Here is a 12719-nt window from a genome sequence, read left to right on the forward strand (position 1 = left end):
GAATCTGAAGATGAAAAGCACTTCCTCAGGATACCTTTCCTGTGGCGATCCATGGCAGTCTGGGTCGAAACAACAGAACCTGCCGAAGGGACGCCTGACCGGTGGGGATTCTCCACAACCTCCTTACGGCTTTCGACATTCCTCCTCCACTGGGCCTGAGAGTTTGGAAGAGGTCTAGACCTGGGAGCGTTGCGGAGCTGATCAGACGCCCCCTCCACTGCACTGGGAACACTGCACTCACTACGCACAGCACTCTTACCTTGCATTGCAAGAATTTGCAACTCCATCCTGCGTAGAGCGGCTTTCATATTAGCCATCTCCGAAGACGAATCCGCAGGTTCGGTGAAGGGAGAAGGAGCTGGAACTGTAGGAAAGGATGCAAGTACGTACTACATTTGGGTTAGGAACTAAAGTGCCCTCAACTGGCTCGTTGGAACGAGACCTACTGGCGCTTCTGGAAGAAGCCTTCCTAACTCCGTCTCTCTCTAGCTTCCTCAAATACACAGAAAGAGAATTCCATCCTTCCTTACTTAAACCTTCACATTCCGTACAAGGATTATTAATTGAACATTCATTCTCCCGACACCTCATGCATACAGTGTGAGGATCTACCGAACCCTTCGGTAGTCTCACCTTACATCCTTCCATCACACACACACTCTATATACATTACCAGAGTCAGACATTATAAGAGTAATCCAAAAGCAAAATCCTAAAACAATCCACAACAGCGTATGCCAAGCCAATGATCCAATACTTCACAAAAAGACGGTCCAAGAAGATCCACGGCAAACGAAAAACGAAAATCAAGTCAGGAGGAACCAACAACAGGTGTTGCTGGAACCGGCGACAGAGAAAATCTGATTAGAAAACGGGAATGGTTCCTAGTCCCGCCACCCAGCGGTGGGAGGGTAGATCACCTGACCTACCTGTAGCGTGTGCCGCGAAATTTGAATTTCTGTCGGGGACGTCGGAGACTATAGCTAAGTATATATCTGCCAGGGAAGTTGCATGTACAAAAATATAAACTAACAAAGATTATCAGAATTTTAATTATAAATTTTTTTTTTTCTTTTACTGTACTCACCTGTAGATTTGAGTCAGTTCCTCTGTATGTAATGATAGCTAAGAGTATATTAGTTAGGAATATCGTAAATATAAAAGAGAGAAAAGAAATAAGAGAACCATTAATAGACAAATGATTGACAGAAAGAGAGCATGAATACTAATAGAGAAACGAGACAGAGAAAGAGAGAGTAACAATTAGGAAGTGTCGTGAGTTTGCAGCCAAAACACTGGTGCCATAACAATCTAGGCGCAACCATTAAAAACTACCTACCCGTTTCACCTGTGACCTGACCTTTCAACTTTTGCCAGAACTGAAAGACTTCCAGTCAGTAGTCCCACCCACAAAGGAGGGATTAAGTCAATTAATCACACCCAAGGGCTTCAACCAACAACGATGGCTACGAGACGGAACAGAAGCAATTGCCTGCCTACTGGTGGGCTGGACAATTTCCTTTGAAGAGCTTTCGAGAAAGCAAGCTTGAAGGGAGAGAAAATAGAAAATAGCTGAGAGCCTTAGCGGAGTGAGGTCGAGAGCCTCACCAGTTGTGGGTTCAGAAGATTCAAGAAAGGCTCATACTTCGATTCGTAGTCATACTACTTAACTTGTATATATACTGTATTATTTTACTAGTGTGTTAATGAAGTAAGAAAACTGCACTGCGTCTTCCTTAGCCTCCTGAGACTTTAACAATTAAGGAACTATAAAACTAATTCAAATAAGAAGCAACAAACGTTATTATAACAAACATTACAAAGATAATAACTTCTTTACACTGGTAACGGGAACAACAAACAATAAATAAATAAATAATAAAAAGTTCCTTACACGTAGACCTAGTGTAGCCCTAGTTGATGTGCCCACAGCTAGGGAAGGCATAGAGCTGGTTGTACAGGAAGATTCTGTTGATAGGTATAAATGTACATGAATTAGTTTGGGGATTGCACGGTTAACATCAAAAGTGGGCGTAGAGAAATGTATATGAACCAGGAATAAAAAAAATGAGTAGAAAGAACCTTACATGTTAAGTCTGAATCTGTCCCTGGCTTAGTTTGAAGAACACGAAAGACTGGTTCTGCTAAGAGATTTAAACGTGAAAGTAGGAGACAGAAAAAGTATATTTAGGAGAGACTGGTTCTGCTAAGAGATTTAAACATGAAACTAGGAGACAGAAAAAGTATATTTAGGCGAAACAAAATGGTGTCATAGATTAAGGATTAAGTGTCAAAAAAGATAATATGGAAGAGTAATTTGATAGATGTCAGATTTATCATTAAAGTATTTGGCTAGAGTGAAAGTTAAGATATATACATATACAAGCTCAGAGAGATTTAAGTTCAAGTTGGTCAAGTTGGATAGGCGGATGAAAATTTTGCTGTAAATGTAATCAACATAAGTGGGTTGACAAGTGAGGTAAGAACAGAAATATAAGGAGGAGATGGATGAATTGGGTTTGGATTAGTCATGCAGGCATTCATTGAATTTCGTACTGGGAGTGTTTGTTGGAACAGACTGATAGGAAGAGGAAATAGAAAGTAAATGGGGAGAGGAAGTTGTTATAGTAAAAAAGTTAACTCTCTACCTACTGCAAGTGTTGTGCAGGTCTGTTACCACAGAAGCTAAAAACCTTGAGCAAGGAAATCCTCAGACACCTGCTGGACACATACACTGGCGAGGACGAGTAGTTTCAGGGGAAGCCATAATCCTAAACACAAACACTCAATCACACTAGAAAGAAAGAACATGGGCAAAACACAACAGCTTGGAAGGAGAGCAAGGCGTAAGCATCTACTCTCCGATGCGGTTAGGAAAAGATTGGGTATCACGGGGTGAGACACAGCCTTCGACCAGATCTCACTTCGTATGTGCAGGAGTTGCCATATCTCACAGATTCCTTGCTTACAATCTCAGATTGTATTAACTGGTTTACCAGCTGCGCTTGGATATATCCTATTATTAAAACCGAAGGTTTGTTCCACATATGAACAAAGATGGAATGATGAGAGGCAATGTGGAGTTGGGGATGTATGGTGTAGCACAAGGTCCTTCAACAAGCACTTTGCTGCAAACTTCCACCATACTTTGAATTTAAACAAATTTAATATTAAATGATAAAAAATGTTTTGTGAAATCTGAGTTAACAAATACTTGATATGAAATATAAAATCCCATTGGCATTATTTGCAGATTTACATTCTATGCTTTGTCACAATCCGAAGTTGACACTGGCAAAATGTAGTACTACATGAATCAATGAACCGATTTATATTGAGAATAAAGCATTTGATTTCAGACTAAGGATCTGTTTACATTTTATTTATATTGTGTACACATTAACTTTTGTACCTTGATAATCTTTTTACCTGATACATAAAGTCAAGTTCATTATTTTTTATTAATGTGTTTCAAACATCAACTGCTGTTAATTTGTTTTTAACTCAACTTAATTTTCCCTTACATTTCTGAGGCTGTAGTGCCAAACTTGGCAATGGGTATATACAATGGAAAATCCTGTCAAAAATCATAAAAATATTTGCTTACATGCAAATACAGTACAATGTAATTTACAAGAACATGTGAATTTTGAATGAAAATTACCATAAGGAAAATTGAAATGGGATTGGTTCTGGCTGGTTTTCTCTACTCGAGACATTTTCCAGGAAAACTTTACACAATATTTTACAATGAAAGCAAGGCACATATGAACATACATGCCATAAGGGAAAAAAAAAGAAAAAAAGGGCAGTTTACACCAGCAAGGTGGAAGCAGAGCTTTTTTGACTGAGAGATTGCACTATAAGTATCTTTATTTTGGACAACGGCACTGAATTACTTCTTAATGGAAAATACATGTATTCTTTATGCTGTCCTTTGGACCAGGCTAAACTGCTCTTGTTAAAATCTTTACATTTTAAATATTTCATATTAAATAAATGGATCAAGTTTAGGCTGGTATTCATAGTATTCTTATTAAAGCTTTCTTTTATACAGTTAGACTTGATTGTACATTTCTTTCCAATACATTATAGAACAAACCGAAGTCTTCAACTTGAAGCTAAGCTCAAAGAAGCCAGATCCAAATACAAACCATCTTTATCCTAGAAGTCAAGACTGTACTACTGTACTTGAAACGGTTATCAAACTCTAGTACGTATTGCCTGTTAAGACAATATTTTTTTTTTTAAGAAATGACAAGTGACAGTTTGGTTTCCTACCTCTTATCTACTACAGTACTATATATTTAGAATACTAGAATCATAATCACAATTTACATTTATAAAAATACTGTCACTAAAGAGAGTCTGAGTAATCAGGTACATAAGGTAGTTTGCTAGGTAACCATGATACCTGAGGTAGTTTATGGCTAGAATTAGGTACAAATGATAATTAAATAACATCAAATAGCCCCAGAAAGGTCAATGAACAGATCTCTTAACAATGAATAGTAACAAACACAAAACCCTCCTTAAAAATTTCATGTAAACTAATCTGAGAATACATTAGTCACAAAAAGTAATTAAATGAGACCACTGAGCTACAAATCTTAGCTGTCAAAGGGCTGGCTAGATCAAAACAGGATGGGGTTATTTAACCTGGAGGGTAGCTTGGGACTTTCAAATATTCCATCCAGTCTAAATTTTTACAAAAGGTGAAAGTTATCAAGATAAGTTTTTTAGATACATTAAACAATGGATTGACGAAAGGTGGAAAACAATGTAACCAGTGCTTCAATCACCTTTAAAAGAGACGTATCATATAATTCATGCAAAATTATTATAACTCAAAAAGAAAATACCATCTGGTACACTGTCATCTGCCACCCACTTATAATACAAAAGATAAAATTTATTTAACTATTACAGATATTACATTTTTGAGATTAAAGTAGTTTTGTTATGTGGAATGAGAGATGTCTTGTATCCTACAAAGATTTTAGCAAAGAGAAATGACATGCTGTACAAAATGACTTATTACAAAGTATAACTAACTCTGGTAATGTTGGTTTTCAACTCGTACTGTTTATACTTCTTACTAAATTTCATACATATGGTAATTCAAGATGGTTCATATATGTGACTGAGAACAAATTATCTCTTCATACAGGTTTCAAGTCTTCAAGCCAACTAAGTACTTTTTATACTAATCCATATAAAATAAATTTAACCAGACCATCAAGTCACAAATCTGAACACTAAAAGCAATTAGCCATATTATTAGTACTCTTTATTGGAGGGGGCAACAAATGGGACAAAACAAGGTAGTATTCAAGTAGTGAAATGAAGAAACGAGAACATTCCCCAATGGATTATATGACTGACAAGAAAATGTAGCTGGCAGGCTAAAGGATTCTGCAAAAAACCTTTAGTACTATTTCACCTTCAGTACATCCCACAACACACACTATATGTTACACTCTATTAATGGCCCACTAGGAGGTACCTGTACTGCTTATAGGGGAGGCCTTTTGCAGCACTCTGCAGGCAGTACAGTAATGGGGTTCTATGCAGCATCCCTTTGACTCCGAGCAGCACTGTTCACTCTTTAACTTTTCATATATTCCTTTTGGTCTCTTCTCATCCAGCTGTCCAGATTCTTTAATCTAACTTTAAGTTTAACCTACCACTAAAGAACAGCTACTTATGGTGTTCCCTATGAGTCTAGAAATGCAACTAGGTGGTCTCAGTAACCTCCTGTATATAATAAAAATAATCCACTACATATTCTGCACTATCATCTCAATATCATTATATTTTATGGCAATATTTTATACCTAGAATATATTTTATGGCAATATTTTATACCTTAAAGGTTCTTTGCATTGGCAGAAATTCTATATAAAACGCAATCCTCAAATGTGGATTTATCTTCTTTGCAAAATCTACAAGAAAACCTTCTGGGGTACAAAGAAAACTATTAAATACATAAAATTAATGAGACTCCACATTTTAGAAAATACCTACATGCCTACCGTGCATCAAGTAAAAGAAACTCACTCACATTTTAAAAGTATGTTCAGCAACATAATAAAAACTAAAACTATTTTCTCCATTAAAATTAAAGCCATTTCACATAGAGACTAAGTAGGAGGAACATATTTGTGCCTTTTTCCTCCATAACGAGCCACGAAAGCTTCAATTTTGAACTTCCTTTTGCAACCATCATAGTTCATATACCTTATTTTCCCAAATATTGGCCTCTCTTTCCATCCTTGATCATGTATGCCACATATAGACCACATGACACCTGCAAAAAGAAAGAAATCATATATGTATAGTATAAAAAAAGTAGTTTTATTAACTACAGTCTACATACGATGAGGAAGTCTTAACTGAAAGAATAAGCAATCATCTTTTAGCAGTTTAAATCATCCCTCTGAAAGGAGACATAAGACTAAGTTTAATTAAAATCCTAATTTGGTTAAATATTAGTCACAGAAAATAGTTTAACCAGATCACTGAGCAATAAATCTTGGCTCTCACAGAGATTGCTTGATTAGGTAAATAAAGCCAATGAACTAAGGTTCCAGAGAATTTTAAACATGCATGAACATGCTCAAAAATATTTCCTCGCGAATGCTCTCACCTCAGTTATGCATATTTACAATTTTTCTCTGTTCTGGTACACACAAAGCTCTACATTAACATTAACATGCTAGCTTCTACCTTTCATGACCTAAAAGAGTTATCTTCTGTTCTTCATACTTTAGGACAGTAATCAAGTTCTTTGTCCCATCTATTCATCCACCATTTACATTTCTTTCTTGCCTCTACTTGTCATCCACTCCCTCTGGTCTCTTCCAACCAAGCTGGCAAACTTCACTGACAATGCCTTGCTTCAATTTATACTTCTCTTTGGGCTAGAACTACAAGAACCTAATTGTCCAGGATAGAATGCACACATCCATGTTCTAAATATTATCTGAGGATTCTATGTGATCTGTTTCATTCCCACATTTAAGATAAATACCACCTTGGAATTTTTTGCAACTTTGACTACGACTGTGAACATGAATATGGAACAGGGTTGAATACTTATAGTATCGAAATTTTTCATTAGCGATGACTATGGCGCTGGATATAAACTTCCAGTCATCCTAGTCTAGCCCATATGGAATCCTGCACCTACATACTATAGCGTGAACAGACCAACTGTGCCCAATTTTAATATTTTTTTTCTTCTACTCTGTTACTGTGCACTCAAAAGTTGCTGAGAGGAGAGAGAGAGGAGGAGAGAGAGAGAGAGGAGAGATAGAGAGAGAGAGATGGAGAGAGAGAGATGAGAGAGAGACGAGAGAGAGAGAGAGAGAGAGAGAGAGAGAGAGATATGCATAGTAGACATTACTTTTGCTACATTATTTTGGAAAACCAACATAGATTTTGCTGAATATTTCAAGAATTGCAGTTTTTCCACATCGTCTGTTCCTTTTTAACGTCTTGATTGCTTTACAGAACTTATTTTATAATACCCTACAGAGTGATAGATAGATTACAGTAGGCACTATGCATAGTGTACTCTAAAAGTTCAGAGAAGATTAGCAAACACAATTATATCTATAGCAGTAGCAGTGGTAACCAATTGAATCAGATCACCGCGTTAACCTTCTTAATTTTCCCAAAGGTGGGCTGCTGGCTTAAGAAGAAGAAAATTTTTTTTCATATCACTTAACAATTACAATTTTACAGTTGTATGCACCATTTTTTGGAATATAACAGTTACTTTAAAAATGTTATTTCCATTCAGAATACATATGTCTTCTACAACAGAAGTATAACTACTCCTTACTTCCTAATAAAGAGCACCTTGAGATTATAAATACTCAAAATTCCTTTTGGGAAACTATCTGATAACAATTTGATAGCAATAAAATAAAGATGCATATATAACTACTGATATTACAATTTCAAAAGGAGGAGAATGACTGGATCTCTGAAAACATTGATGAATTAACAGATTTCAGAATTTTGGTAATTCAAAATATTTATTTTCATTTTTCACTTATTTGTGGTTTGGGACCTAAATCCACAATAATGAATAAACTATGAAAGAGACAAGACAATTTGAAAACTTATGAAAACTCATATCAACTACGAGTTTGTTAGGAAATGTCATTCTCAGTGAATCAGTCAGCAAAGAAAAGGTTCGCCACAATAAATAACATAAAACATTTTAAAGGGGAGTTATAAATATTGACTCACCTACATATCCATTAGGATCAGTGCCATCAAGGTTATATCTGTCATTGAGATATAAAGCAATAGTTATAGCTTCTTCAGGGCTAGCTGTCCACTCCAGTATCTTTTTAGCCCAATACATGCGTAAATAGCCATGCATCTTCCCTTCTTTAATCAACTGGATCTGAAAAGGCATGTATATAAAATTCAAAACATATTTCATTTTTAATTAGTACAAATGCCTCATTACTTATCAATCAATATCTGCAAGAAGTACAAGAGCAAACAATAGCAGTAAGCCTTACATTAAACATTAAATTACCAGCAAAGGACAAAATTTAAAGTGAAAAGGTCCCTACCAAACAAAAGGAAAAACTAAAGCACTGATTATTCACAATCACTGGAACAGTGATCGCTGCCAAAGCAAAGGCATGCAGAACAAGCCTACAACTGAATAAAATCTGTGTGTGATTACCAGAACTGAGTATAAGCGTACAGGGTGAGACTACCTTCAGTCTGGCAGACAAAAGGCTGATGCATTATATGTATATAATGGAATGGCATTTCAATAAATGATCATTGAAAGCTACAAACAGATTAAAATTACAGAAGAGTTAAGTGAAGAGAGAAAACTAACCTGTGCAGAATTCCAAAGTTCATCATGAGTTCTGGCTTCATCTAATGTTGCCTGTGAGTACAAGTATGGCCTTTTGTCATCTCTGAAACAATATGTCAGACTGTAAAACTTGATACCGTTAATTGTAATCACAAAACATTTATTGAACACCTGACTGTTTAAATAGTTGAACAAAAAGCTGAACTTTAATATGTCTGGCCATTTTTCTTTTTAAAGTTTTAGCTAGAGATTCTGGCTGTGCACATGCCTGATAATAAGAAGCAACTAATTTCATAACTGATTTCAGCATAAATGACAATGAACTGCAGTAGTAACCACAGTCAATTACAAGATCATAGAACCTGGTATTATACAAAATTAATCACACAGACCAACAAGTATGAAGACATAAAAAGTAAAATTTAAAAGGACAGACAGCTACACTACTACCGGTTTATGTCTGTCTAGATTTGTGAGGAAAAGTTGGACTGAACATCAGCACAGCAAGTTCTTTAGATAGAGTAAATGATTACCCATTCATCACAACTCAAACTCAAAACTTCTGAATTTCCATCAGTAAGATTTATATGATATACAGCTGCAAGGATCAAGAGAAATAGAGATTATTCAAATGAAATCAGAAACCAAAGGGCACATGCTTTATTCTTATTAGCTATTCCAGATATGAAATGTGCATATGTTGCAAAATTTAACCTTACCTGTGATCATTGAGCGTGGTTCTTGCCCATGCATAAGCTCCATCAATATTATCATAATCTTTTTGATAATAACAGTAATTGTCAGTTAGCTCTCGTCTAATTATAATCTCTTCAAGGAAACTTTCTGTGGATTCTTTTAACTGTTTCCTGTATCTTCTTACCTCTAATGCACATCTTTGGGCTGATACTTGACCTGTAAATGATAAAAGAGCATTATATTACACTATAATTCAAAACACATTTAGGCCAAAAATAATAAAACTACTGAAGTCAGTAAACAGTAAGAATAACAAATTTTTCATTAATTTGTATTTTTCATAGCTAACAAGCCTACGGCCTTAACATAAGAATAAATCTTCTAGCACCAGATGGAAACCAATAAAAACACATATAAAACTACAGAACATGGTATTGGTGGCAATGGGGTTCGGCCAATCGGATGAGACAGGAGGCATCAGCCGACCTCCCTTAACCATAGAGCACCATGATGCATCCAGTATAAAAAATAATGTGTCATTTGTTCATATGCGGAACCAACCTAGGTCTTAACTTAAGGATAGACACACTTTGTTGGGAGGAAAGAAGTCTTGAACCAACTGGAGGTTCAGCACACCTGTTCTCATTTCCTGGTTAAGCCAAAGCACAGGATGATTAAAGTTAAGTATATCGTAGTTTTACCAGACCACTGAGCTGATTAACAGCTCTCCTGGGGCTGGCCCGAAGGATTAGATATTTTTACGTGGCTAGGAACCGACTGGTTGCCTAGCAACGGGACCTACAGCTTATTGTGGGATCCGAACCACATTACATCGAGAAATGAATTTCTATCACCAGAAATAAATTCCTCTGATTTCGCGTTGGCTAAACCGAGAATCATACTCTGACCACCAGATTGGTAGCTGAGCGCGAAGTTCACTCGTCCAATGGGAAACTAGCACAGGATGGTGATGTATGCCTCTGACTTGTCTAATAAATAGCTTATCAAACCATCACACTACTGGGCTAATACACAATGTGGAGGAACACAGTACAAGTGGAAGTTAAAGAGCTATATCTGTGAAGACAACAAACCTACGTTAGCTACCAATTTGTTTGTCATCATTACTATCTCTCCCCTTGTTAAAGAGAGGAAGGACTAGCTTCTGCATGGAATTATTTGTGTATGAATAATCTTTCTCAATTCAAGGCTAAAATAACTGACTACATCCTAATAACCATATGAACTTCTGAGATTCTTTAAAAACACTAGGCTCAATGTAATAACTACAGTACAGTATGTACTTACCAAAATGTAGCCATGGGGATAGATTACTTAGAGCATTTTCAGTTGGGTCATTTGACTTGGCAGCATATTTTCTAAGTCTCTTAAGACAAAACTGGTTCAGAACATCAAGTCCTGCATTGGTCCCTGGTGTTGCCCACTCAACTGGTACCACTGATCGATCAACCTCTAAAAATCTGTCTACTTTTACCCAGTCGGTAGGCTATTAGAATAAGAGAAAAGCAATACAAGTAAATAACTCAAGATAGAATTGTACCAGTACGTATATGCAATGATAAAATTACCACAGAAATGAAATAAAATGTTCTTAGAATAAATCTTTTAAATGCACATCTTTGACGGCTGCTATTGTCGTCTGAAATGAGTATGTACAACTCACAAGTACAAAAATACTGTAAAAATTCAAAAACTAATTTTCTTTTCCAATCTTAAACATTACTTTTACTTACGCCTTAATGGCCAGACTGGACAGGCAATTCAAAAGCTGACTAGCTACTGAAAACAAGTAAAGTCGTGCAGTAGTTTGATGAAGAACAAGCTTTCCCTCACTAGATAGTTCCATATTTTAACTGAACTAAGCTTCTAGTTCCAGGTTTCTGTTTACACCATAACCTCATTGTAGCTTCTGCTTACTTTAAACTTTCAGTTTTTGCAAACAATTACAACCACTTTTTACAGCTTTTCTTTACTTTCCTATTTCAAAATAATCAGGTGTAAACATCAGCAATTCCACACACTTCATTTTCCCATACACCAACTTTGCATCTGCACTTTTTCTTGACTTTCCCATTTTAAAACTTTAGCAGGTGTAAACATCAGTATTTATACACACTTCATTTTCTCATGCAGCAATTTTGCATCTACGTCTACAATTCTTCACCTAATTTCTCAGGCACAAATTGTTTCAGACCAACTTTAACACACATACTGCTTCCACCATAACAATTTTTAATCACTGAGTAACTTATCTTCTAAACCATACATTCTCAACACCTTCTACATTGCATCTCTATCTGTTTTATCATAAACTTATCTAAATTCATGTACAAAAACATACTGAAGTAGTATTTATAAAAACTAGATAACATTTCAGAAAACATAATGTGTACTTTTCTGAATGTAGGTATATGTATGTTTATGTAATTACTGAACTGTAATATTGGAAAACTCCTTCAATTTGAAAGCTCTCATCAATGGTATTCCTGGAGTTTAAAGCATGTAAAATAAGTGTGTCTGATGTTGAAGCATAAATGGATCTGACACTGATGACTGTGCCATGCTACTCAATAAAATCTTTAAACAAAAGTATTCTATAGTATTAAATATGAGAAAAATTCTATCCAAAAAATCTTACCTCAGATTTAAATTTACTTTCATAAGGGTGCTTCACAACAGGTGGAAACTTGGTCAAATATGTTGAAAGTTGGTCATTAATTTTCCTACGGATAGTTTTAGCAGAGTACTCTTGTTTATCAGAAGCCTGCCAGCATGGCACAATATTATGAGCATCCACCTAAAATTGAATTAAAACCATGAGATAAAATAAGCAGTAAAGGTGCAAAATATGTAGGTTCATTCATTATTTACTTATAAAAATTATGTTTACTATAATAAATAAATATATGTAAATGCCTATGTTTAGCTGGGTTATACAAACTTGAGGAATGCTTCAGCAACTCTTATCTGCTATCAATTAATTTCAAAAACAGTTGTGGATACTAAAGTCACAGTTGCAAAATAAATTTTTCCCAAAGCATACATGGTTAACTAATGCAATGAGACCCAACCCCAACAACTTCATCAATACAAAGTGTGCAACTAACATTATTAGACATATATTGTACCTGAAATCATTACTTTCATG

At 35.6% G+C, this 12719-nt stretch overlaps 1 protein-coding gene across 7 annotated transcripts in view; it reads right to left on the bottom strand.

The window, feature by feature from the left end:
• Positions 1 to 3367: 3367 nt before the first annotated feature.
• The window catches only part of LOC135217687 (deoxyribodipyrimidine photo-lyase-like), a 55654-nt gene continuing 46302 nt past the window's right edge, over positions 3368 to 12719 (bottom strand). For 6 of the 7 annotated variants that reach the window (XM_064253655.1, XM_064253657.1, XM_064253656.1 and 3 more), the window contains 6 exons: positions 12210 to 12368; positions 10859 to 11057; positions 9574 to 9766; positions 8876 to 8957; positions 8263 to 8422; positions 3368 to 6310 (listed from right to left, as the gene is read on the bottom strand). In XM_064253655.1, the coding sequence (XP_064109725.1) occupies positions 6144 to 6310; positions 8263 to 8422; positions 8876 to 8957; positions 9574 to 9766; positions 10859 to 11057; positions 12210 to 12368 (960 nt within the window). In that variant the 3' untranslated portion in view covers positions 3368 to 6143. The remainder of the gene's footprint in view (positions 6311 to 8262; positions 8423 to 8875; positions 8958 to 9573; positions 9767 to 10858; positions 11058 to 12209; positions 12369 to 12719) is intronic. The other variant, XM_064253661.1, reaches the window with a different exon arrangement.

This window comes from Macrobrachium nipponense, chromosome 7, assembly GCF_015104395.2.
Source record: "Macrobrachium nipponense isolate FS-2020 chromosome 7, ASM1510439v2, whole genome shotgun sequence".
NCBI lineage: Eukaryota > Metazoa > Arthropoda > Malacostraca > Decapoda > Palaemonidae > Macrobrachium > Macrobrachium nipponense.